We start from the raw sequence: 26,474 nt of genomic DNA on the forward strand, positions 1-26,474 counted from the left end.
GATAATTAAGTGGGGAGCATTAACTAGAAGAATGAGGCAAAATGGGATTTGTATGAAAAAAGAGAGAATATTACATTTACTTTGGTTTGGCCTCTCTTAATGGCTCTATTTATTTTTACCCTTTTCCACACGCACTAATCTAATAAACACCTACCAATATTGCCAAAACAAAAACAAAATATTTATAGTCTCAAATTTTATTAAATGTAAGAAATACTAAGACTTCACAATAATAAATAAGTTTATCTAAATTGACAATAAGCTTTGGTCTGATTGGTATAATATCTGAACTTAATTTTATCATTTTAAAATTTTGAAAATAGTGAGATCTACAAAAATAAGTGATTGGTAATGTAAGATGGTTTTAAAAATAAAATTCAAATCAATATTCTAATTTTGTGTTCTAAAATCAAAAATAAAAAAAAATCATGTTTTCTCTGATTTTAAATTATTGTATCCTAAAATCCTACAAATCTATCATTTTTTTTATATTTTTAGATTCACTACCAATCACATATTCAATTTTTTAAATTTCAAAAACAGTTTTTAGATAATGAACCAATCACATTTTCAAAAACATGTTTTCAGACTATAAATTCATATTTTTATTTTAGAAACACACTTTATGAAAATACAATTTTCTAATCGCAAATCAATCATGCCCTTAAGTTGTTAAGGTACACTTAAGCTAGACAATAAATTTATAATAATGATAGTCTATTTTAATTAGAAAAAATTATGTTGGTAAACTTTTACATCATGTTTGACTTGGTTTTTTTTCTAAAAGGAAGTTTATCAAAAATGTAGATTTTTTTAAAAATAAGTTAAAAATGACAAATATCTTACATTTTGTTTGTGTTTAACCATTTGTAATAATGGATTTTTGTTAATGATTTTGGTGCCTCTCATTTGGTCGTGCTGGAGCATTGTTATTAGGTATCAGTGGTGCTCAACATCATCATGAGGTAGCGTCTCACGAGTGATTAGTGATTGTTAACCGAGATTTTCGGCAACTATATTAATATCTATTATCTATATGATAATTATAATGAAAGCAGAAGATTAACACGGGGTTTTTACGTGGTTGGGGCGTTAACTAGCCTTAGTCCACAAGTCTATATTATTAGAGTTTGAAGAACCTTTTACAATGGAGTTTCTCTCTATATTTTGACAGAGTTACTGTATTTTTTTTTTTTTTAAGAGAGACCCCTTTTACATTGTTCTATAGCTTATATTTATAGGCTTATGGGAACACCGGGTCTGGGCCGGGTACGACCCGAGCCCATCGGAGATAGGGATATTCCTGGCCTTTCTAGTGGAGGCCCAATACAAAAGGTACAAAATACATGAATTCCAAACCAGCTAAGGCCCAACAGGTTGACCTTAGAGCTATATCTCGCCCGACAAAACGGTGCTTTTGGTCTGGACACTTCAAGTTACGAGGCAGATTCAGGAGACAAGACCAGTCAGAGTAATTGACAGCGCGGACCTGAAATAACGGCATGCAATCCCGATGTGCCCTTTTCTGCAGGTGAAAAGTGGGGACAACGCCCACGCGGAGTGAGACGGCTTCAGGGTCCTGGACGCTTGACCCCTTCAACTGGGGGTGAGGTGATCCGGGTCCGTTTACCTTTGTCTCGCTTTGTTTACCACAGGCCCGGACCGTATCAGGGTCATGGACCTGGACGCGTAGGCCGCGGGGGTCCGAACGCTCTGTACATCGCCCGGACTATCGTCCCGGAGGACGGACCCGGAGGGACATGCCGGACCCCTCTAATGGGTCGAGACATGCATCCCCGGTCCATACCCCTCCCCTTGGACACTCTCCGTACCAAGAGGCCTTGGGCCGAGCCCGCATGCTTACATGGCCCCTGACAATGGGCCTAGACGAAGGCCCCGAGCCCATGCAGAAAATAGGGATAACAGTTATTTTTTATAATAGTTATTAAATTGAAATATATGAGAGCCGATATTAAATTAAAACAACAACAGTACGACAACTTATAATGATGATGTTGTACACCAATAGTGTTACTTACATGTATAACCAATCACATTGTTTTTTTATAAATAATAATAATAATAAGAATTCACATTATTGCTGTGATGTCCTTGAAAATTTGAAGTTGGATAAGCAAATATACAGCCAAAACTTGCTTGTGTTTTTTGTTAGTATTTTCCAATAATAATAATATATAATTACAAACTTAATTTAACAAGTACTAAAAGAAGAAAAATACTAGCTCATATTATCTCTTTGTATAGCTGTGGTTGGAGGTTGGTCCGGTATATCAATGGATGGTTTTACAACAGTAATAAAGAAAATGTTATAGAAAATGGTGAGAAGAAAGAGAAGACCAGCTGTGGATGCAAGAAACGAAGCTGAAAACTCACTCACTACTTCTACTTCGCTCTCTTCATATTCTACTCTTCTTGTAAGCTTCACATCTGAGGCTGCAACACATTTAAGTTTTTAATTTAAACAATCCTCTCATCACAATTATAATAAAACAATCCAAATTTATGCCATAATAAAATAACCACACAAATATATGAGAAATTTTTTAGATAGTGACTTCATTTCTGCCCCTATCGTAAGAGTATTTTCGTTTTTGGTACGTGGAGAGATTATAATCTAATTTTTTTTTATATGATGATGTGCATTATAGTTATAACAGATGTCTTACTAGTTTTTTAATAATTCTAATAATTTATGGTGTCGAACTATGGTTCAAACAGTCTGTTGTACGTGTGCCTAATTTTTTATACGAGTGTAAAACAAACTATTTGAACCCTGATTTTGTTACCGTAAATTATTCATAATTTTTTTAAACTGATGGGATGTCTGCTATAATTGTCATATACGCCGTCAAATAAAATAAATAACTTATAACTTCTCAAGATGTCGAAAATAGAAAATGCCCCTATCCAAAAAACTTCTTATATATATGAAAAATTTACAATAGGGGCATGTCTTTTGTCCCCACCGGTGAGGGCGTTTTTTGTTTTTAGTGCGTGAATAAATTATAACCAAAATTTTTGTATATGATTGTGTACACTGTAATTATAATAGGCATCTTGTCAATTTTTAAGAAATTCTGAATAATTTACGGTGCCAAAAAATACTTCAAAATAATTTATTTCACATGCTTATAAAACAGGCTTCAAAACAACATGTTTTCGTTATATGGATAGATTACAATTCAAATTTTTTTATATGATGATGTACAATATAGTTATTTAGGATCCCCATAAATTTTTTAGAAATTCTAAATAATTTAAAGTGATGAAAGTAAGAAATAGGTTGTTTGAAGCTTGTTTTCAATATTGTAAATTATTCATAATTTTTTAAAAATTGGTGGAAAATCATAAATAACTATAATGTATACAGTCATATAAAAAAAATTGATTATAATTTTTCTACGAACCAAAAACTGAGACACACCTACCTGTGGGGGCAAAATGCATAATGTAATCGTCCCATATATATTTGTGTACAGATCTTTTAATCCTACCTAATTTAACTATCTTCATCGAATTAGTAAGTGGAACTAAATTCATCCCAAAACGAAATTACCATTTACCACACACAAAAGTGTATTTGTATGTATAGGTCTGGAATTCTACTAAATTGAACTATCTTCATCAAATTTCCAAAACTCACTAGCATACTAGTTTGTTTTTCCACTTAATTAAACATTTACTACACTTCATTGAACTTTCATTCCCATCATAAATGACACCCTAAAAGTTGTAAATGCAAACTATGGTATTGTCATATAGCTGAGTTCAATTCAATTCTATTTATATCTGTGAACATTGAGACAAACATAACCAAAATACATATATCCATAAAATTGAAATCAAAATAGCTTCTTGTAATAATTCTTACCTTTGATTTTAGGAGAACGAAGTTGTTTTTGGGAGAGAGATTGAAGCTGTTGGTCAAGCTTTTTAAGGGCTTCTCTGGCCTTTTCTTGGTCAACCTCAAAGTGTTGTTGGGACTGATCTTTCTCTAATGAACAGACAATATAACCAGAAGAATATGAAGAAGAAGAAGAAGAAGAAGAAGAAGGCTGACCTTTCTTTTCCCAGAATGGGCTATAAGAGGAGAAAGAAACTGGCTTTAGCCATGAGCAATGGTGAGAAGAAATCATTTGAGTTTCGGACCAGTAGAGACCACACACCTCAAAATTAAACGATAAAGCCTTAGACTTTTTAAATTTAGATAAATCCAAAAATAAATAAAATAAACTGTTTTGAACTGGGAAAAAAAAATATACAAGTGAAAATAGCTCATGTATATTGGATAAGGTTGTGGACAACTGTATAATATAACTTTCAATAATAATGATACACTTACAAGGCTCCAGTATTTTGTACTCCTAAAGATATATATATATATACCACCTTATCCATATAAATATTTACTAAATAAAAAAATATAATCCTTAAATTATTAATAAATGCAAAAAATAAAATAAAAAATTATGTTTTGAATGTTACCATATATTCTTCAGCATAAACACTTCTTTTTAGTTTGATAGTCTTTTTGGTCTTTAAACTTAAAACAATAATAATTAAGTCTTTAATGTTAATATATAAAAATAAGTTTTTTCTTATATACTTTATGAGTAACACTAAATCACTAAATATACATAAATATAGGTAATAATACATGTGTTGTTATTTTAAGTTACTAACATTTTTAGCTCGAATCATATTATTATATATAGTTAAAATTATTATACATGTTTTTATGTAAATTTTATGCTATTTAAGATTTTTGCCCTTGAATTATGATCTATATATGATTTTTTTGGGCTGTTAGAAATTCTTCTTGAACTATTCACAATATTGTAAAGTGAGATTTTCTTCCAATTTTGTCCAATATGACTAACGACATACTGACGTAACTCTTTGCTTACTGATGTGTCTTGACCACATCATCACTACATACATATCATTACTTTCCATTATATTCTTTTAAATATTTTAAACATATTATAGTATAAAATAAAAAAATTTAAAATCATAACAGATATATGTTATAAACTTTTTTTTTCTTTTTAAATTAATATACTATAATGATCTTAAGGTGTCAACACCACATAAAATGACATCTTATAATTGTTTAGCGATATTCCATTATAATTATTAAATTCAAATGTGTGGAATCTGAATTGTACCAATAACCGTATATCACATCTTTGTGTTGTTGGACAACCGTAACAATTCTCTTATATAATAGTAGTTTCTAAATCAGTTTGACATTCGAAATTGACATAGATCTTCATTGGCCCATTCTCTTGCTGTGTTTGGTTGTAATAATTTTTAGTTGATTTTTTCAAGATCCATTTAATATGAATTTGTCAAACCAATTATCATCACACATTAGTGGCTTTCTTCTTCTTCTTTGTAAAACTACCTCGAAAAAGAAAAAAATCCAAGCCTATATATAGAATAATTTTCTTTTGAATGGACAGACAAACTGCTTCTATTAATGCTCATAAAGTTTCATACCTCCAAATGGTTCAACCTCACTGAAGAAAGAGATCATTATATATACTGTATATGAATTTTTAAGTGATAGATACACCAAACCAAGGCTTTTTCTTGAATTTAATAATAGTATCTTATATAACTACAAAAAAATAGTAGTGATCAGCCACACTTCTCTCTATGCCAACTCGGCTCTTCAGTCCGAGTAAGAAGCATTTTACTATAGGGGAAATAGTGGCAAAAGTACCCAATGTTTTAATAAAGTAGTGCTTTAGTACCCAATCTTTTTTTTTTTGTGGGAATAGTACCCATTGTCCACTTCTGTTGGTATCTGTCAGTACACAGCCCAATTCCGTCTTATTTTGTCCACGTGTATAGTGGAGATTAATTCGTCATTTAGTATTCTAAAAACTTAAATTTGAAATAAAAAAATGTTTTATTTAAAAACAAAATAAAAACAAATTTTGAAAATAAAAAACAAAACAAAACTTCATGAACGACTAAACTTCATGAACGACTGAGGAAGAACAAACCCAGAAAACACCCCATTTCGAAAACCAAACCCAAATAAATCTCAACCCAGCCACCATTTGCTGCGAAAACGAAGAATTAGTTTTGCATTTCCATTTTCGAAGAGAGGGAAGATGACGATTATGCCCTAAGGAATGTTGTCGTTTCGGAAACCAAACGAACTAGTTCCAATTTACGGTAAGTGTTTTCTTGAGCTTATTATTTATTTTTTGAATTAATAGGTTAAGTAAATGGGTTTATTGTGGCCTTTTCTTGTTTGTTGAAGCTTGGGGTGGGTTTAGCTGAATAACTGGTAAATGGGTATTAAATGTATATGGTTGTTTGTTGAATTGTTTAATGGGTTTTGTTCTCTTTTCCATTGTATTTGTACTATCAATTTTGTACTTTTGCCAAATTTATCTAGTGAAAGTGAAAGACCTAGACTATAAAGTAGGGTGTTTTGGCTGACCCGCATGGGAATGTTTGCATTGGATATTCTGTTTTTGTTTTGACATATTCAAATAAGGTATTTAATTGATGTGTATGTTGTCCTGCAAGGCTCTGTGCCTCAAATTGGTAGTAGTGGTGATACCAATAAGGTCAATGATGAAGTTCCACCTCCACTTAAGAAATGTTGTATTGAGGAGATTTCTAATGATGTCGAAGTGGAGGTAGATGTGAGGGTTTGGGTCAAATCAGATGACTATGTGATGAGCAAAGAGGAGATAATGGAGTTGGAGGCAAATGACTTTCAAATGCCAACTAGTGAAGATGACTCACAAGGCTCTGAAGAGTTCATTATACGCATACAAGATGAGTGGAATCATGATGTTGAGGCTGATAATTTGAGTGAAGATTATGAGGGTGAGTATGAAAGTGACTCGAGATAGAGATAGTTAATTTGGTAGATACTGACAGTGAGGAAGAACAGACACTGGTGGATGTGCATAATTGTGGCATTGTATTTGACAACAAGAAAGTGACTACTACTTGGTTGGCCAAATATTTCATCGAATACTTTAGAATGAACACAAATATGACTTACAACAACTTCAACACCTTGACTGCAGAAACAAATTTCTCGAACACATCCTCCTGTGTAATCTACAACACCAGAAACAAGGCCAAAGAAATGTTGGAAGGCTTTGTGAAGGAGCAGTATAGAGTTATGGATGATTATTACAAACAACTCCTACACCACAATCCTGGGGGCACAACCATTATCAAAAGTAGCACTGTCAATGACAAGAGGTTGTTTGAAAGAGTTTATATCTGTCTCAAAGCTTGCAAGGAGGGATTCAAGGCTTGCAGACCACTTATCGGCTTGTATGGATGTTTCCTAAAAGGGTATTTCAAAGGTATGTTGCTGGCTGTTGTGGGTATTGATGCAAATAATTGCATGTTTCCAAATGCATATGCTATTTGCGAGAAGGAAAATACAAACACATGGAACTGGTTTTTAAAATTGTTGAAGGAGGATTTGGAAGTTATTGACACTAGGAGATATACATTGATTAGTGATAGACAAAAAAATGGGTTAGAAAATTCTTTAGGTTCCCTGTTTGATGGTGCTGAGATAAGATTTTGTGTGAGACATTTACATCTCAACTTTAAAAAGGAGTTTCCAAGTCTTCTTTTAAAACAAAAGTTGTGGGCTGGTGCAAAAGCCACAACACTAGAAGATTTCAAGAGGAGGATGGCTGAAATGAAGGAGGTGAATGAGAGGGCATATGATTGGTTAATGAAGAAGGCTCCAACTTAATGGAACAAGTCACACTTTAGATTGCATGTCAAATGTGACATGTTCTTGAACAATTTGCGTGAGAGTTTCAACTCTGCCATATTGGATGCAAGGGACAAGCCCATCATAACTTTGTTGGAGAAAATTCGGTTCCAGTTGATGTCTATATAATGTAAAAAAATGGAAAGTGTGGCAAAGTGGTTGCAACCAGTGGGGAAGAAAATTCCTGATATCATAGAGAAGAACAAGCAAGTGGGCAGGCATTGTTCATGTATTAGAGCAGATGTAAACATGTTTTAAGTTACTTATCTTGGCAGTGAGAGCTTCTCATGCAACCTAGCTACTCGGACATGCACTTGTAGAGCTTTTGAATTGAGCGGGGTACCATGTTGGCATGCATTGGCCTGTATATGGAGTTCCAACCTTAATGTTTATGATTTTATAATTGATGCCTACAAAAGAGAAGATTTTCAATCACAATATGATGCAATTATTGGACCAATGCCAAGTCCTAATAAGTGGCCAAATCCTGGTTTGAATCCAATTTATCTCCCAACTGAATCAAACTTGCTTGGGAGACCAAATAAGACAAAAAAAAAAGGCACCTGATGAAGATGACACCAATGCAACCAAAAAAATTAGGTTTAGTCAACCAAACAATTGCAGCAATTGTAAACAAACAAAGCATTCAAGAGTCACTTGCAAGAATCCAGCAGTGACACATGTATTCAATCTTCAGTTATTTTTAGTTAGTTTGCTTTTCAATTATGATTTTATAAATGTTTTAGTTAATTTGCCTTTTATTTATTGATTGCAGTCTGTTGTTGCCAAGAAAATGGGCAGACCACCTCTAAAGAATCCACATCCTGACACTGTGAAAAGACAAAAGATAAGAGCCAAAAAGAATGCAAGAGATGCAGTAGCAGTAGCAGCAACAACAACTTCATCATCTCAGCCACCACCCTCTCAACAAGCCATTGCATCTCAAGAGCAACACACGCATAGGAGAAGTGGAAGACCCCGTGGAAGACAACCAGCAACTACAACTTCCTCATCCCAGCCACCACCCTCTCAACAAGCCATCACATCTCAAGAAAAAACACACAGAAAGGAGAAGAGGAAGACAAAGTGGACCAGCAACAACATTTTCCTCATCTCAGCCAATACCATCTTAGAATCTAAGTTATAGTGTGTCTGTCATCTTTTGTTGTTAATACTGTTTTGGGTCATTTATGACCTTTGTTTTCAGGCATCTTTTGCCTAATTTTGTGTACAAATGTATAAGGTGTGGACCTTGTGATTTGGCCAAGTATTTTGTGTAGCTTGTTTATTTAGCAAACTGATATAACTTTTTTGTCTATGAATTATGACTTGCATCTGTCTATCAATTTGGGTGTCAATTATGTTTTGTATCCACCATATTGGGTGTCAATTATGACCTTGCATCTTGTATGATATTTCCACAAGATACCATGTAGTCAGAATTATCATTTGTATCTGTGAAATTAAGTATACTGAACTTAAACTAACATGACTAGAATTTAACCAAAACAAGCACAATTGTCAAAATACATTCATTCGTTTTAGACTTGTTGCATTACAGATACAATGAAGCTAGCATTTTGACATCCGAAACAAACATCATTGCCTTGTACTGGGTACTTTTATCAACCAAAATCACACAATGTTTAATATTTCACACACCAGACTAGTACAATTACAGATACAATGAAAACAAACTTCCCCCAACTTTTACCAATCCAATATTTCTTAAGGAGGTGACCACAAGCACTACAACACATGATCCTCACCCATAACTGGCTTGTTCCCACGGTTTAGACTTAGTATTTTAGACTCCAAGAGATCTTCAGCGTTCCAAGTTTCTCCCTCAATTCTTTTTCTCCAGTTTGGAATGACAACCCTTCCACTTCCAGCCATTTCTGGATCCACCCACCAGAAAAAATCACAACCCCTTCTGACTGACATAAAGCAAGAAGACAACCTAGATGAAGAAAGCTCAGATACAAAAAAAAAAAAAAAAAAAAAATTTATCCACACTTAATTTCATTAAGCGACAAGTTCGAAATCTTCTCCTAGGATTTGCTTCAGTCCAAGAGGTTCTTACTACACTTTCCAAGCCACAATCACACTGTTGTCGCGGTCGCAATCGACTTCCACCCCTACTTCTTCGTGCCATTGCATTCGATCCACTGAAAAAATACGAACTTTCACCCTCCATTTTCCTCCACTGCTACTCGTCTTCTTCAGTCGTTCATGAAGTTTTGTTTTGTTTTTAGTTTTCAAAGTTTGTTATTAAATAAAACGTTTTTTTATTTCAAATTTTGATTTTTAAAAATCTAAAAAGTGAATTAACCTCCATTGTATATGTAGACAAAATAAGATGGAATTGAATTGGATACTGACGGATACCAACAGAAGTGGACAATGATATTATACCCACACAAAAAACTTAGGTACTAAATCACTAGTTTCTTAAAACATTGACAGAGATCTTCATTGCCCATTCTCTTGCTGTGTTTGGTTGTAATAATTTTTATTTGATTTTTTCAAGATCCATCAAATATGATTTTGTCAAACCAATTATCATCACACATTAGTGGCTTTCTTCTTCTTCTTCTTTGTAAAACTACCTCGAAAAAGGAAAAAATCCAAGCCTATAATATAGAATAATTTTCTTTTGAATGGACAGACAAACTGCTTCTATTAATGCTCATCACTTTCATACCTCCAAATGGTTCAACCTACCTAAAGAAAGAGATCATTATATATACTGTATATGAATTTTTAAGTGATAGATACACCAAACCAAGTCTTTTTCTTGAATTTAATAATAGTATCAAACTAAGCTTATATAACTACAAAAAAATAGTAGTGATCAGCAACACTTCTTTTTATGCCAACTTAGCTCTTCAATCGGTATAAGAAGAAAATACATACAAATATATATATATATATATATACACACACGTACGACTATGGCTGCTCAACCAACTCGAATTACAGGAACCCTGCGCCGTGCCGATAATGCTTCGTTCATTTGCGCAATCTGAACTAACAACTGGCTGATTTTCTACAGCTCAATCAGAACAAACGACAATCAAATTATATTCAACGAGTAAAACGACAATCATGGCATTGGAAAGAGGAAACCAATTTTAACAAACCAACAAAAGAGGATATTAGATATTTTTCATGGTCTATAAGAATTAGATAGTGTAATTAAAGCTCTCCAATTAACTCAAATTATATGGTTATTATAAGAGTGTTGACACCTTAACTAAAAAACTGTTTTTTGTTTTTAAAAGCTAAAAACAGTCTTTTGAAAACAAATGAAGGTGTTTGACATTGTTTTTAGAAAACAATTTTTAAAAACAAAGTTACAAAAAACATAAAATTTTGAGAACAAGAAAAAGTTGTTTTCTGTTGTTCTCAAATTTTCTCACTTCTTATTTTTCATCATTTTTTCTTTCAAATTATTTTATCTCATTATTTATTACAAACTTTTAAAATATTTTTCTCTTTGTAAATATATTTGTTAATTTTTTATTTAAGATTTTAAAAAAATAAAACTAAAAAAATGTTTTTAGAAAATATTAACCAAACACCTCTTGTTTTTTGAAAACTACAAAAACAATATTCTGTTCTCATTTCCGAAAACACAATTTCGAAAACAAAAAACAGAAAACAATACCAAACAGGGCTTATGTAATTCAAGTGTGTTTGGAAAACCATTATTTAATTAAAATTATTACAATTTAATATAATTCAGAGTAATTATTCAATTTGACATATTTGTTTGACCATGTATTTAGAGCATCCCAAGGCTTGTAGCCACATAGGTGGCTTGAGCATATTTGTCAGATAAAATGTCATCTTGTCAATGCCAAGTAAGATTTTTATTTGTTGTGGCTAGAGAAGTTGCCACTTTCAGGTAACGTTGCCTATTCTTTCTTTGAAAAATTAATAATATTTTATACCAATTTAAGTACTTTTGGCAACAAACAAGGTTGTTTACACGGCTGATGCTCTTATATAATTGAGTAATTGAAAGTAACCGAAGGTACCAATTACACTATTCAATTATCATAACCAATAAAAATTAAGTGTAATTAGACTATATAATTACTAAATATTATCAATTTTAAATAGTATTTATTACATAATATTATTTTTCAGTCTAATTATTGACTATTTTGCCCAACAACAACCTGAATTCACAAATAATTAACATTTGACATCCAAACACACATTGTATTTATTTTATTCCCTAGAATATGTAATTACTACGTACTAATTATTATACATTTCATTCCAAACACACCCTAAAATAATTAGTTTATATTTTAGTCCTTTTGATATAACCTTTTACATTTATACTCTTGCTTGATTTTTTCTTTTCTTTTTAAAGTAATATTTATAATTTGCCTAAATTGTTATTAATATTGTATATTCAATACTAAAAAAGCTACTGTAACTAACCTCATCTTTCTCTTTGAGTAGAAGAAGCAGAGGTTCGTTATTTTCGCGGCGGCGGCGGGGAAGGACTCTCGGTCTCCATCGCGGCCGCCATAGCTTTGCGTATATAAAAGAGAGCAACACCGCCGTAATCGCTCCGGCCACGGACACAATCGACCAGAATCTCCACACGGCGACCAACCTGTAATTACAAACCTTGGCAGCCACACCAAGCACATCGGTCTTCAGAATCCCAAATCGCAACCTCAATTGCTTCTTGAATTCCTTCACCGCCGCAAGCCGAGAGTCAGATTCAGGCCGCCGTCGAGCTTCCTCCTCGTTAGGCCTCAAATTGGTCGAGGAGGACGACGACACTGCCGGCGTCGGCGAAGAAGACGAAGAAGAAGAAGATGGCGAATCAGGAGAGTGGTCTTGTTGTAGATGAACATGGGTTCCGGCCACGTGAGGAGGAGAAAAAGGTGAGTCGATTTGCTCCCATTCGCTTAAGGACTCCGGAGATTCGGCGCCCGTATCCATTGATTCCTTCGATCGATATGTATATATATATGAAATTTGATGGGTCAAGTCAAGGTCGAAGTGTTGTTGTTGGGGCTGATCTTTCTCTCTCTACTGAACAAACTATAAAACCAGAGGAACGAGTAGAGACCACACACAACAAACAACCACCTCAATATTAAACGATAAAGCCTCTCACTTCAGATTTTTTTTTTCAGATTTTTCTTTATTTTATTTGTTTTTTTTTTTTATAAAAAAACCCGAAAAAAGACAATGTTTAGTACCGGGCAAAACTACACGTGTACGTCACTTAGGCATATTTGGTAAGGTTGTCGACAACTATATAATACGACTCCAATAAGTAACCATACACTTAAATATATAAATATATATATATATATTACAATTTTTTTTTCACATAGAGTTCACTTTAAGTTATATCGGGTATAACTTGAAAAATATACAGTTTTAGATTAGTTAACTAAAAATAGCTACTAATAATATTTAGTTGAATATTACCCACTATTTTAAGCATATTTCTCATATTATATTTAAAACACTATTAGAAGTCCAATGTAAAAATCTCAATTTTTACCTCTGTCGTATTATTTACTTTCCTCTTTAAATAATATTCTACTGTCAGTTCCACTAGACCATTGTATAATGAGTATGGTCATTAATAGTTTGGGTATTAATCAAAAAGTTTTAAAAAGTGAGTAAAAATTAAAGAGGTTAACTTAAATTGGGTACTAGGTGTAATTTTCACTTATATATTGGTGTGGTTCTTAGTGTTTCTCGACTCGTGAATAGTTTTGAACGTAATTTTTTTTATGACCATATATATTGTAGCTATTTAGAGCATCCTGCAAATTTTTAGAAAATTTTGAATAATTTACAATATCGAAAACTAAGTTCAAACATGTTGTTGCACGCGTGATTAATATTTTTTATGCGAGTGAAAAATAACATGTTTAAACCTACTTTTTGATAAGTAAATTATTTAGAATTTTCTAAAAATTTGCAGATACTCTAAACATCTACAATATATACAATTATAAAAAAAAATTAGGCCGAAAACTATTCACGAGTCGATAAACACTGATAGCCCCACCAAGCTTCCCTGTTAAAAAAAATTATCCTATATATATGCTATGTCTTCTACTGTCAAAGATATTTATGTATGGTTATTTATGATTTTTATCCTATAAAAAAAATTGTGCCAATAATTTTTTGCTGTTAAAATTCCTATGAATTATTGACAGTATTGTGTCATTGACGTGTACAAAACACACCAACAACCAAAAAAATAATATTTATGTATATATACCACTCAATTCATATCAACTTTATTAAATAAGAAATATGATTGGTAAGAAATAATTTATTACAATACTAAAATATTTTTTAAGCATAAAAACTTTTTAATTTATTTTTTATTAAAAGTTTAGTCTTTTTGTCTTTGAATTTAAAATAATAATAATTAAGTCTTTAATGTTAATTTTTAATAAATAAAATTAGTTTTTTTTATATATATATTTTTATGAGTAAAACTATATGCACATAATAACTAATATTTTAAAGTGGAGTATGTCTAGTATTATTTTAATGTTAATTTTTTAAAATAAAATTTATAAAAACTTATTTACTGTAAAAAAAAAATAAAAGATATGCTAAAAACTCTTTTTTTTTTTTTAATTAATATACTATAATTATAATTATACATTGGTAATAGTAAATATGACATGTAAAAACAGTCAATCTAAACACAGCGATCTCAATAATACACGGACACGAATCCCCAGCCACGAGTTAGTGGTTCATGACACGTGGCATATTTTGATTGCTTGTAATGACATAGCTCGGCTCAGTCACCAAAATAAGCCGAGCAATTTATTCAATTATTTTTTATTTTTTTTGTTATAAGAAAAAAAAATATTTGGCAAAAGCAAAATGAAGAAAAATGTTTAGAGAAGCGCGAATGGAACTGTGAAAAAGTGTCAAACTTTTTTTTTTCTTTCTTTGATTTACGACAGAGAATCGAAGAAGAAGGAGATGAAGAAATCGGGTGGTGCAGAGAAGAAGAGGGTTCGGAGGTCGTCGGCGGCTGTCCAAAATGGTGGCAGAGATCCAAACTCTGACACCCCTCCTAGGGTTTGTTCTTTATCTTCTGATCTAGGGTTTCGGCTACATTGATGAGCCAATTCAATTTGGTTTTTGAATTGAATTTGTTACCCAATTACTCATTACTTTGCTTCTCATTGATTTTGTTTCGGTGATTCGATCAAAGTTCTAACTAGAATAACAAATTTGGCGTCGAGTTTTTTCTTACTCAATGTTATGTTTTTGTGGTGTTTTACTAATTTCCCATGTTGTTGGAATGTATTCAATTGAACCAGAAACAAGCTGCGAAAAAGGATGTGTATCAGTTATTTTCGGAGAAAGTGAGGGACCACAAGGATTTGGTATCTAGATGGGCTGTTTTACAGGAGACCCGAGTGGAGTACTTTAGAGGGAAAGATTTTGGTGGGTTTTTGAGGAATCATCCTGAGCTTAAAGATATTCTGGAATCAGATAAGAATGCTGAGCCTGAAGATATTGGCAATGCTTTATTGAGAAAGAATCTTCTTGTGCGTTGTGATCGAGTCGTCAAAACTCTTCGTCCTGGCAAGAAGAAATTGTCTACCTGGCCTGCCCACTTGGAGATCTTCCCTGTAAGTTTAAAGTTTCCCCATATTATTAAAATTATATTGAGGACAAAAAATTGGGTTCCTCCTGGTTCTGTTGAAATGATCATGCTTGCTTTTGTAAAGGTGGAAAGTGTTTTTTTTTTTGTACCCATGGCATATGATACTTGCGTAGAGAGTATTTCCTGTGTATGTACAAACTTATTGAGTAAACAGTTCCCATGGGTTGTTTATGTTATTGGCACTTGTAATTAGGAGCATGCTTTACTAAACACCGGACCAAAGTTATTAATGCTGTGATCATCTTTTGCAGGACCAAGTATTTTCTGAAAATGATGCTTTCTTCGCCTGGACATTCGTTAAAAGGCGGCCTCTTTGGCAGACACTGCTCTCGTTTTTCTGGCCTGTGTTGACTCTGGCAATTTGCTTGTTTCCTATATACCCCCATCGGTGCAAGTTAATAATACTATACTCGTGTGCAGGGCTCCTTCTGCTTTTCATGTCACTGCTCTTTTGTAAGTTTTCTATTTCTATGACTGACTGCTGTGCTGATAATTTTATTTATATTCTCCATGTATGTGTGATCCTACTTCACTAGATCCTCATTTGCTGGCAAGTACGTTGGTAAACGGATTAGATGCTGTCTTGATTTATAGTCATGGCTGTTCATAGCAATCTATTTTTTCTTTTCTATAAATAATATTAAATCAGCAATTTTTTTTTTAGTTACATAAACAAGCGATGGCGTTTATTGGCATACGTGGTTGTTTTTTTGTTTAACACTTCGTTATATTTTATGTTTTGTTTTTTTTTCTTGTACCATTCGTTATATTTTATGATTTTTCTTAAGAGGCTGACGGAAGATCTGTTACTAAATTGTAGTGAGGGCTACAGCATTTGGTCTTTTGTATATCGTTATTGGAAAACGTGTTTGGTTCTTCCCCAACATTCTTGCCGAAGAAGCAACATTGCGAGAATTATTCCGTTTCTGTCCTAAGAAAGATGAAGAGGAACGACCGAAGTGGACAACAAGGCTTTTCTACGCTCTAGCAGGGGTTCTTGTCATATTGCTGCTGAGGCACCATGCACCTGATGAGGCTGCTAGGGCCAGGTCAGTTTTACACCATACTGTTAATCAACGCTCTAGTAGGGGTTCTTGTCTAATTCTACTCAACGAAGCACTCAGAATCGGTTCACGTCATACTAGCCTAGACATTATGGAAAAGAAAAACAAGATGATGATCATTTAAGACTAAATTTTTTAATATTGTGAACCGGAATGGATTCTCTCTTACAGACGTGCCCAATTCTGACCTGTGTTTCCACCCTTGCCTTTTACTTACATCAGTTTTGATTCAATTTTGCAGGTATCAAAAACGGGTGTCAAACATTATTGATGATGTTCTTGAGTGGTCTCCAACATTGGCTCTATCTGGGATGATGGATAAGCAGCCAACTATGGTTAACGACACTGAGCCTGATAGTAGTTTTGCAGGTAAGAGCCAAACAAACCCGGAAGGGGCAGCTCCCGTTGATGAAACGGGTGCTGGCTCGGCCTCTGAGCAACACGAGGCAGAAGTTACTGATAACAAAGAGGACACAGAACAACATAAACATCACGAGGATATGTGATTATAGACTTTCAACCTTAGCGGACTATAGACCTCATTTTCTGTCTTAAATATCGAGTGTAAACCATGTAGCAGACGATGAAGATAATCCAGTTTATAAATCCATGTTTCTTTTTATTTGTTTACAATACAAATCTATGGATTATTTTTCCCGAGAAGAATTCATGTATGTAAGACGATTTCAGAGCTTTTATAGTGAGGTTTTAGTAACCAAAAATCTTCCCCAAATCAACCCCCGATCTATTGATTATACAGACCACTTTGTTTTCAATGTGGTGTACTATCTTATTTTGTAAAGGAAGAGCTATGGATAAATTCCCTCGAAAGGACTTAAGAACCTAACTTCAAGTTTAAAATATATAGGGGCTGATGAAAATATGTTTGGTTATATCTTTGACAGTCCTGTATATTGAAGAATGAATATAAAGAAACAACACTGTACATGATCAATATCAATATTTATACGTATGTGGAGTTAGAAACTAGAATCATCTTCTGGTACTTACCCAGTTCCCCAAGTCTCATGTTTATCGTCAATGGTATGAAAACACTATTTGGGGGTAGTTGTTTCTTGTTCCTTAAACATCTCACAGGCATGAAATCTCAAACAATTAGAAAGGCTTTAATCTCATTTGCTCCAGCTTTGAGTTAGGCCTAAATGGAGATTGTTAAACTAATCCTCTTCTTCATATAAAACCCATCTGAAATCAGGAGTATATCCACTTTCTCTGATTAAGTCCGTTAAAGAATACAGATTTGCATAGATTTTTTCTGAAAGAGGATGTGATGTGTCGCCGGCAGCAAAAGAGTGCACTTGATTCTGAACAACAATCCAACTTAATCCCGGGGACTTTTTTAATCCCTTTTCTTGGAGCAACGACCTTATCTTCCTCACTTCTAGCCAAAGACCAACTGCGGCATAGATATTAGATAGCAATATGTAATTTCCAGCATTCGTGGGTTCTAATTCAACGAGTTTCTCAAAGACAGTTGCAGCTAACTTTATGTCGGAATTAAGCCGACAAGCACTAAGCAAAGCCCTCCACAGTGATGCATCTGGTTCAATAGGCATGGATTCGATAAATTCTCTAGCTTCACTTAACCGACCTCCACGGCAAAGAAGATCAACCACACAACCATAGTGAACAAGCTCAGGTTTTATCTTGAAATCATGAACCATTGAGTGAAAAAGCAGCAATCCCTTCTCTACAAATCCACAATGTCTGCAAGCAGATAGAACAGCAATGAAAGTTGCAGCATTTGGGCTCAAACCGTCTTCTATCGTCTGTAAGAACGCAAGAATAGCATCATGTCCACGACCATGCATAGCATAGCCAGCTATCAAGGCATTCCATGTGATGATATTTCTCCTTGGTAAAATTTTGAAGACTTTCTCAGCATTTTGCATACTGCCACATCTTGCATACATTGTCACAAATGCATTTGCAAGAGACAAATTGTTGTCAAAATTGAACTGTCTCCTCATTGCATAAGCATGCAAGCTTTGGCCTTTAGTGAGAGCCGCAAGATGTGTAAATGACGAAAGCATGTTTATAATGGTGACATGGTTAGGTTCCACTTCTGAAATCATATGGCTGAAAAGTAATTGAGCTTTATCACCTTGGCTATTTTTCACAAAGCTAGCAATTAAGGCATTCCATGAGATCACATCCCTATTAGGATAACTCTCAAATAGATTCATAGCTGTTGATTCATTACCACAATTCATGTACATATCTGTTAATGCAGTGTTCAGAGATAGGTCGTTTTCAATACCATGTTTTATAACAAAACCATGAATTGCTCTCCCAATATTCAGATAGGTTTCATCATCACAAGCAGTCAGGATAGATATCATTGTGTGTGAGTTGAGTGTGATTTCCGATGCTCGCATCGCCTCAAATAGGTTCCAAGCTTCACCTCTCAATCTGTTGCAAGCCAATGTCATAATTAAAGTGTTCCATGAGACAACATCTCGACCTGTCATCTCCATGAAAACATTTTGGGCAGCTTTGACACAATTTAATTCAGCATACATACCTAAGAGTGCATTTCCAAGAGAAGTATCTATTTCCATATCACTTTTGATCACACGACCAAGTAAACTCTTACCAATTCTCATCCCATCAGCTAAATTTGAACATGAAGACAACAATATAGCAATAGTTCTCTTATCTTCTCTGATGCCTTCCATCCGCATAGCGGTGAATAAACTCACAGCTTCATCGTAAAGGCCATATTCAATGTATGCCTTCATCATAGAATTCCACAAAGCAACATCACGTTTGGAGACATTTTCAAATAACCTATACGATGAATCTAAACTTCCACAATTTCTGTACATGTTAAGCAAAGCATTTACTATGAACATATCATTTCTGTAACCAGACTTAACAGCCATTTGATGGATTTGAGCACCCAATTTGAGAAAACCTAGCTCAGCAGAGGCTTGAACTACAGCTACTACTGTAACCGGATCAAACTCAACACCTTCAACAAGCAAAAGCACAAAAAGATTACAAGCTTCCAAGTGCTCTTCCATGTCAAGGTATCCGGTAATTATTGCATTCCAACTAACAGTATTTCTCGCAGCCATTAAATCAAACACATAACGTGAAATTCTTACATCAAATCTAAGATAGAATCCAATCAAAGCAGTTCCCACATGGGGGTCCAAATCAAACAGTCCGTTTCTCAAACAGTAGCCATGTATCTCCTGTCCCAATCTCAATTCACAAACCTCTCTACATGCTGAAAGCAACCCTACAACCGTACGTGAATTGGGTTTTAGGCCCTCCTTCTGCATCTGCATAAACAACATAATTGCCCTCTCAAAACAACAGCACCCAACATACCCATATATCATAGCATTCCACAAAACAACATCTTTCACACCCATTTGGTCGAACACCTCACGGGCATCATCAACGAGCCCGCACTTACCATAGAAGTCAACAATTGCGGTTCCAACTCGAACATCTCGAATCAAACTCGTGTCCCTAATACGAAAATGTAATTTCCTGCCTTTCTCAACCGCTTTCAGCCTGGCACAGGCCTTGAGAACAAGAGGTAGAGTAGCTTTATCAGGTGATATGCCGAGAGATTCCATATGGGTATACGTAGTGAGAATTGCATGGTCATTGTTGGACTTGGTATGATTCTTGATGATCAAGTTCCAGTCTTTCTGGTCGGCGATTTGGAACTGGTTAATGGGCACGAGAGAGAATTTTTTAAAGCTTCGAGCTGAAGGTATATCCATGAATAAGGAACCCTTTACAATTGGCGGCAATGAGAACTGTGTGAAGAAGATAACAGTGGCAGGTATTAACTAATAAGTGGTAGCCAGTGGCCTCTGCTCAATAGTAATAAAAATAATAACTTTATTTTAAATAGTATTACAAGTCACTAAAATTGAGACAAATAATTTCAAAACAATATAAAAGTAAAAATAATAACTTAAAGACACAAAATTTACGATGAAACAAATAGCTTTTGCGTTGTTAAATGAATTTTCTCACTGTAAAATTTACTAGAGATTTAACAATTATTTATCAGAAAAAGAAATAAAAATTAAAAACAGAAGAAAATTTTCCTGTATTTTCAGCTATAGAAAAAAGGCAACCAATAATTTATATTAAACTGCTGTCAACTTTAATTAGTTAACGGCCACCTTCCGAGTTTAACATTATTAAAAGCGTAGGATACTTGAAACATTGAATGTCTCCTTATCGGTTTTGTTTTCATTCAAAAGAAAAATCCTAATAAGAAGCACAAAGGGTAAGAATAATATCAAGAAAGCAAGAGATCAAACCCTCCATCAAAGTAGGTTTGTACATTACAACAAAGTTAATGAATGTTTGTTTAAACGTTTTCCCAAAAGACTGTCCACTTTCTACTCGAGTAGTTGAGTTGAGTTGAGTTGAAACTCTCTGTACAGAAGACATAAACGAGGAGAAGGTAATGGAGGCTCAGGCAAACTTAGCTCAAAACTCAACACTGCATCCCTCCCTCTCATCCATGCTACAAAGCACCACTAAGCCAAGAATGATTTGCCGCCTGGCGAATAAATTGCCAAGTGTTTTCGACAGATAACTGGGGGATGTGACTAAAGAATAATCCTCCATCTAAAACACCCAACCCCCATATTCCAAAGGAGCTCACTGTATGGCAAGACGCCGATGCGAAGCCTGATTGCTTGATAGGCTTCCCCGCTGCTGGCCCGAACAGTCCCCTTCCTCTGCTCTCTCACTTGGGCACAACTGATACTTGGTATCCTGCATGCCACCATGGTTCTGGAAGCAGCCATTGGTGTTAATGTAATTGTGTCCTGTGTATGCTTCTTGCTGAGCATTGGAGGAATTCCAGGTTTCATTAGAGTCTGAAACCAGTGGTTCTGATCCTGATGAACATGCAGAGAGTGATGAGTGGGCTTGACCCAAACCCGAACCTCTTTCCTTTTCAGTGCAGCTTGAAGAGTTTTCATCATTAGTTTTCTTTGCAAAACGGCCTCCGCTACCCCTTGCCCTTCTCATAGCATGCTGGTGCCGAGATTCGTGAAGATATGGCTGTAGAAAATCCCAAACCAAACAGTATGCATAGAGAATTTAGCTCCAATACAGAATACAGTAGCAGAAAAGTGTTGTTAAAAGATGAAATACTTAAGTTGAATACTTTCTATCACCAACCCGCAAAATACAAGCCTTTAATTGCTCACCTCCTTGTCTATTATGACAAAGTTTTAGCCAAACACTTCCAGACAGTTATTTAACTACTAACTAATACATGAAAAAACATTGCTGAAAGAGTTCTTCTACCTTTCTACTTTTTATCAGCTTCTTTTCTAGCTCTGCTTTGGCACGAGCCTGTCTTCGCCTCAGGATCCCTTGGTACTGTTTGGCATTTACATACACAGGCTCTTGAGCCATCTCAAGTGGCAACGGCATTCGAGCTTGCGGCATTCCATAAAAAGGAGGATAACCCTATTTATTGGAAATATGATCACATATGAATTCTCATATCAGTCCAAGCATATATTAATGGATTCACAACTATCATATTTTTGAAGATGCATGAACAAGCACCAAACCCAGCTTCAATCAAGAGATAGAAATACAATCATGTAACAATATCACGAGTGAAAAGTAAAAACAAAAAGGCACATTTTCCTCAATCAACACATCCTAATGCAAGAAGATAAAATTGCAATCTATTTGAGGACACTACAAAACCAAGTTGCTATGTACAATCTGCTCCTTGGAACACCACAAACTGTTTTAAGAAAAGTTGTTAAGTGAAAAAGAAACATCATACTATTGTTAGTGTGACCAAACAGTTCACAGAAAAAAGAAATATAATGCAACACTTACCATTGGCTGATGCCCATAAGCTGCCATCATTCCTCCAAAATATACATCTTGATATGGATTTGATGCACATGACTGCTACAAAATTGCAAGAAAACAGGGAATCCTTTTATTACAGCGTACAAAACCATTCAAGTATTGAGTCTTTTAAGTTTTTTTTTTAATTTTAATCCCATCCATGATGCTTGGTATTCATACCATATATCACCCACACGATGCCATGAATTATGCATTCTTAAGAGGGACAAATAAGACACTTACAATGGAGTGACCAACAAGTTCAAGTTGTGTAGGCTGTGTGAGGCACCCACCATGGACTGGTGGTGTAGTAGATGAAACATGCTGCATAATTTGGTATTCTTGCCCACAGTTGCCTACCAAGATTTCAATTCAAACTATTATTTCCCATCCCAAAAGAGCTATCAAAAGTTCAATCCATTAGTTCACTTGAACAAACACTGAGTTATTTATTTACCATAAAAATATTCAAACAAATTTCTTATACTTTCAACTGTAAAACTACATAATGACTAACTTGGGAAACAATCTATATGCTACCTGACTGTGGAGATGCACTAACATGTGAATCTTTAGTGGCGTCGTCATCTTCCTCGTACGGTCCTTCATTTGACAAAGACTGGTCCTCGTTGGATTCTGAAGCACCATTTGGGCATTCTACGGAAGAAGAATTGGATGCATTACCCCTAGTCACGGGCATAGGGGCAGGCATATAGCTAACATTACGCCACCATGGCTCGCCACAAACACTGGATGGCGGAATGGCATGAGAATCAAGTCCTAGTCGATCTGTATTCTTAGACTTCGACCGCATACTGTTGCTTTCCTTCAGATAGCCACAAATCCCTTAATTACCTTATGAGTAAGAGACATAATAACCAAGGTCAGGCCAAGGGTTCATAGAAGCCCTTTGCATTATGAACAAGAAAAATTTGACCATTGTAACCGAAGTAAGAGAAGCTAGTTTGAAAAGGGCAGATTTCTATATGTGAGATTAAAGAAAAATAAACAAAATATTAAATGGCCCAAGTTTCCTAAAAGGGCTGGTCTGGATATATTGCCACACCCCAAATGCAAGATAAAATAAAGAAACCATTAAATAGAAAAGTCAATAAAATACCCAAAAGAACATTCTCTTTATTTATCTTTTTATTTAATGGACTTTGATATCAAAACTTTCTCTTCTAGAGTTTGTGTGCTTTCCATTCGATCCCCCCCCCCCAGGAAGGACCAAGCTAGACTACAAATTGCTTATCTTGCCCAAATTTTCAATTAAGCGATGACTTGAGTAATTACTCAAAATATATCAAATTAAAAGCAATCAAACAGATAAAGCTCAAACAATTAATGGCCAGTTTGTAAATTACCAAACAATAATTACTAAAAAAATCAACTGGTCCTCTACCTCCAATTGATTAAGCAAAGTAGAAGACATTTGGCTTCTAGTTATACAAAGCTTATCATCACATCAGTTGTTGCAACTCGAGCTTGAATACTTCAAACAAAATCATGGAAAGTTCAGAAAACTCGATTTGCACCAATTCCAGAACCTGAGTGAGCTCTAATGCAGCTCAATCAAGTCAGCTACTGATCAAGATTCAGAATTATACCTTCTATTGAAAACCAACTAAGGAAATACTTTACACACTTAAAAAAAAGCTCATTGAATCTACAATTCACTACCACAAAAGTTCAGAATTTCTTGAAATTAAGCCTCAATATTAACTCCAACTTGATACTTTACACCATTCACTTCCCATAAGATCACTCCAAATAGTTTAAATCAGATAAAAACGAAACTCTCAACTCAAAACCCTAGTATCCTCTTCTTTCTCGCGTTTTCCCGGAAACCAAACACCAAACAAAATTATTCCATACAAAAGCCAACTTAGGATTCAACTCCCCACTCCAAAAATATTCAATTCCCTCATCAAAAAAAAAATACTAACCCTCGTCATAATCCCATGCAACAACAAAACCCAAAAACCCAAAATCCATAACAACATAACCAATCAACTCCACAACAAGAAACCCAATTCTAGAAAACCCTAGAAATCAAAAACCTCAAGTCAAGTCAAGTCAATCGTTTTAACAAAATCAAAAAAAAAAAAAAAAAATTATTTATAGAGAGGGAAGCAAAACAAGACTTACTTGATGACAAGGAAAACAAACCAATAAGAAAGAAAGCCCTAAAATTTGGGGGCGCTTGAGAATCTACGAGAGGATTCAATAATGGTCAATCAAATTTTTCTGCAATTTCCCTCTCACTCTCAATCAGTCTAAGTCTCATTTTACTAAACATCATCACACACATATTATTATGACTGTTCTAAAGGAGAAACCTTTGGGTCTTTGCCTATATAAATTCCCATGATTGCGTCACCCACCGTGGGACCCACTTTCGTCACGTTACTCGACACGTGGATGCTTAGTCAACCGGCAACTGCCTCGACCGGTGTCGTCTCGAGTGGTTGGAGGGTCTGAGAGAGTGAGGACCGATCCGAACCGGTTAGTACGGGTTACCGGTTCTGAAGGAGTGCTCGTCGGGGTGACTTTATCGGGGCCCATTTTATTTATTTTTTTATTTATTAAGAAAACATAATAAATTTTAAAATAATTGAAAATAAAGATAATTTTGAAGGGCCACGTGACACGCACTTGACGGGCAAAATCCGGCAAACGCGTGGCTCTTTTGTGGGGACCACTCCAGTAGGTTCATGACAGCATCATAGGCCACGTGTCAGTTGTATTTGACAATTCATATAAGAGCTTTAGAATTTTGTCCTATTAGATGCACTTCTTCTCCTAAATCTCATTTCTAAATCTGATTTGATTAATTCTTGATTGATAAGATGGATATTAATTATTAAAAATTAGTACATTAAACTAAGTTTTTTTTTGTGAGGAAAGAATGCATCTTCCTATTATATTTTATAAATTTTGTTTTATGTAATTAGATTAAGACTGAGAAAATAATAATTTTGCATTTGTGTTTTGATGGCGATTGTTTTTTTTTTTTTTTTGTATTTTGTTAAATAATAATTTAGATTTAGTACTTTATAAAATAAATCAAAATAATATTATAAATATAATTTTAATCAAAATATTTTTCAAATATAATTTTTTATTTTCAGTTTATAGATCGACTTTTTTACTTATTTGAAGTCGTTACATGGTCAATTACTCAAGAATTAATTTTATAATTAAAAATATTTTAATAAATATTAGGTCTATAATATTATTTTGATCTATTTTATAATAAATATAGTTCGAATTGTCAATTTAACAAATACAAAAATCTAATTGTATATTTGAAAAAATATATATAGATGCCAAAATAGTATTTTCTCGTTAAGATATAATGTACTTTATACCTATATTTTACCGATTTTATTATACCTACTTAGATTAATATATCATAATTTGAGCTAATTAATCTAATTATTATATTTAACAATTGTGAATTGAACAGATGCATTACCTAATAAAACAAAATCTTATCTCATGATTATTTATTGGAAATGAATTTTGACTTTACTTGGTTGGGAAGATGAACGAACTAGAAGAAGAAAATTGTTGTTTTTATTAATCATGGCACTAGTTTTTATAACAACTAATATGTACGACCTTCTAATTGTTTATATTTTTGTTATTTAATTAATTAAAACCTTATGAAATAATGCAAGTTTACTTAATCAATAAACTATGTTGAGAGATCAATACTAACTTAAATATATTGTGTGATAATATATTAGTATATATTGTAATGATGACCATGGTCGAATAATTTTTTTAATTATTATTAATGATTATATGTATAGTAATGTATGGAATCTCATATAATAGTGTTGAGACTCATTTTTGGTGGAATAATATAATTTATAACAAGATGAACCGAAGTAAATATTAATTATAATTAGATAGACATAAAATGAATATTTAACTATCACTAAACTAGCAATTGTACTATCTTTATTATTTTTTGGGTTTATATTTTTTTAGAACCTGTGTTTTGACTCATTATTTGTTTGGA

At 34.0% G+C, this 26,474-nt stretch overlaps 5 protein-coding genes across 10 annotated transcripts; 1 reads left to right on the plus strand and 4 right to left on the minus strand.

Moving 5' to 3' along the window:
* Positions 1-2,141: 2,141 nt before the first annotated feature.
* Positions 2,142-4,288, minus strand: LOC133790428 (uncharacterized). Its single transcript, XM_062228061.1, has 2 exons — positions 3,893-4,288; positions 2,142-2,454 (listed from the first exon to the last, which is right to left on the minus strand). The coding sequence occupies exons 1-2, from the start codon at positions 4,155-4,157 to the stop codon at positions 2,240-2,242; spliced, it is 480 nt and encodes a 159-aa protein (XP_062084045.1). The 5' UTR covers positions 4,158-4,288; the 3' UTR covers positions 2,142-2,239.
* A 6,232-nt stretch (positions 4,289-10,520) lies between these two features.
* On the minus strand, positions 10,521-13,034 carry LOC133790429 (uncharacterized). The gene is made up of 2 exons (XM_062228062.1): positions 12,254-13,034; positions 10,521-10,844 (listed from the first exon to the last, which is right to left on the minus strand). Exons 1-2 carry the CDS (start codon positions 12,764-12,766, stop codon positions 10,758-10,760), a joined length of 600 nt encoding a protein of 199 aa, XP_062084046.1. The 5' UTR covers positions 12,767-13,034; the 3' UTR covers positions 10,521-10,757.
* A 1,659-nt stretch (positions 13,035-14,693) lies between these two features.
* On the plus strand, positions 14,694-17,177 carry LOC133790431 (uncharacterized). Its single transcript, XM_062228065.1, has 5 exons — positions 14,694-14,896; positions 15,142-15,456; positions 15,743-15,944; positions 16,312-16,540; positions 16,797-17,177. The coding sequence occupies exons 1-5, from the start codon at positions 14,798-14,800 to the stop codon at positions 17,059-17,061; spliced, it is 1,110 nt and encodes a 369-aa protein (XP_062084049.1). The 5' UTR covers positions 14,694-14,797; the 3' UTR covers positions 17,062-17,177.
* A 234-nt stretch (positions 17,178-17,411) lies between these two features.
* LOC133790430 (pentatricopeptide repeat-containing protein At3g57430, chloroplastic-like) lies at positions 17,412-20,407 on the minus strand. 2 transcript variants are annotated; one of them, XM_062228064.1, is made up of 2 exons: positions 20,004-20,204; positions 17,412-19,866 (listed from the first exon to the last, which is right to left on the minus strand). In XM_062228064.1, exons 1-2 carry the CDS (start codon positions 20,037-20,039, stop codon positions 17,734-17,736), a joined length of 2,169 nt encoding a protein of 722 aa, XP_062084048.1. In that variant the 5' UTR covers positions 20,040-20,204; the 3' UTR covers positions 17,412-17,733. The 2 variants fall into 2 exon arrangements, with proteins under 2 accessions (XP_062084048.1, XP_062084047.1); XM_062228063.1 differs by having other exon boundaries at positions 17,412-20,407.
* A 260-nt stretch (positions 20,408-20,667) lies between these two features.
* LOC133790432 (nuclear transcription factor Y subunit A-1-like) lies at positions 20,668-24,781 on the minus strand. 5 transcript variants are annotated; one of them, XM_062228067.1, is made up of 7 exons: positions 24,593-24,778; positions 23,847-23,936; positions 22,982-23,267; positions 22,685-22,797; positions 22,427-22,498; positions 21,875-22,039; positions 20,668-21,625 (listed from the first exon to the last, which is right to left on the minus strand). In XM_062228067.1, the coding sequence occupies exons 2-7, from the start codon at positions 23,874-23,876 to the stop codon at positions 21,218-21,220; spliced, it is 1,074 nt and encodes a 357-aa protein (XP_062084051.1). In that variant the 5' UTR covers positions 23,877-23,936; positions 24,593-24,778; the 3' UTR covers positions 20,668-21,217. The 5 variants fall into 5 exon arrangements, with proteins under 5 accessions (XP_062084051.1, XP_062084050.1, XP_062084053.1 ...); XM_062228066.1 differs by having other exon boundaries at positions 22,427-22,501; XM_062228069.1 differs by having other exon boundaries at positions 22,427-22,501; positions 22,982-23,296; positions 24,593-24,777.
* Between the last annotated feature and the right edge of the window lie 1,693 nt (positions 24,782-26,474).

This window comes from Humulus lupulus, chromosome 7, assembly GCF_963169125.1.
Source record: "Humulus lupulus chromosome 7, drHumLupu1.1, whole genome shotgun sequence".
Lineage (NCBI taxonomy): Eukaryota > Viridiplantae > Streptophyta > Magnoliopsida > Rosales > Cannabaceae > Humulus > Humulus lupulus.

Bases quoted from the DNA above. Each gene is read 5' to 3' on its own strand.
- LOC133790431 (XM_062228065.1), top strand. From the start codon at position 14,798: ATGAAGAAATCGGGTGGTGCAGAGAAGAAGAGGGTTCGGAGGTCGTCG. The intron at 14,897-15,141 runs GTTTGTTCTTTA...CAATTGAACCAG, and splicing joins ACTCTGACACCCCTCCTAGG to AAACAAGCTGCGAAAAAGGA. The intron at 15,945-16,311 runs GTAAGTTTTCTA...ACTAAATTGTAG, and splicing joins TTTCATGTCACTGCTCTTTT to TGAGGGCTACAGCATTTGGT.
- LOC133790430 (XM_062228063.1), bottom strand. From the start codon at position 20,319: ATGGATATACCTTCAGCTCGAAGCTTTAAAAAATTCTCTCTCGTGCCC.
- LOC133790428 (XM_062228061.1), bottom strand. From the start codon at position 4,157: ATGATTTCTTCTCACCATTGCTCATGGCTAAAGCCAGTTTCTTTCTCC. The intron at 2,455-3,892 runs GTAAGAATTATT...AATGTGTTGCAG, and splicing joins TCGTTCTCCTAAAATCAAAG to CCTCAGATGTGAAGCTTACA.
- LOC133790432 (XM_062228066.1), bottom strand. From the start codon at position 23,876: ATGTCTTCTACTTTGCTTAATCAATTGGAG. The intron at 23,268-23,846 runs GTAGAGGACCAG...GGCTATCTGAAG, and splicing joins CTTTGCTTAATCAATTGGAG to GAAAGCAACAGTATGCGGTC. The intron at 22,040-22,426 runs GTAAGTGTTGCA...TCCAATAAATAG, and splicing joins CTTATGGGCATCAGCCAATG to GGTTATCCTCCTTTTTATGG.
- LOC133790429 (XM_062228062.1), bottom strand. From the start codon at position 12,766: ATGGATACGGGCGCCGAATCTCCGGAGTCCTTAAGCGAATGGGAGCAA. The intron at 10,845-12,253 runs GTTAGTTACAGT...ATTGAGCTGTAG, and splicing joins TACTCAAAGAGAAAGATGAG to AAAATCAGCCAGTTGTTAGT.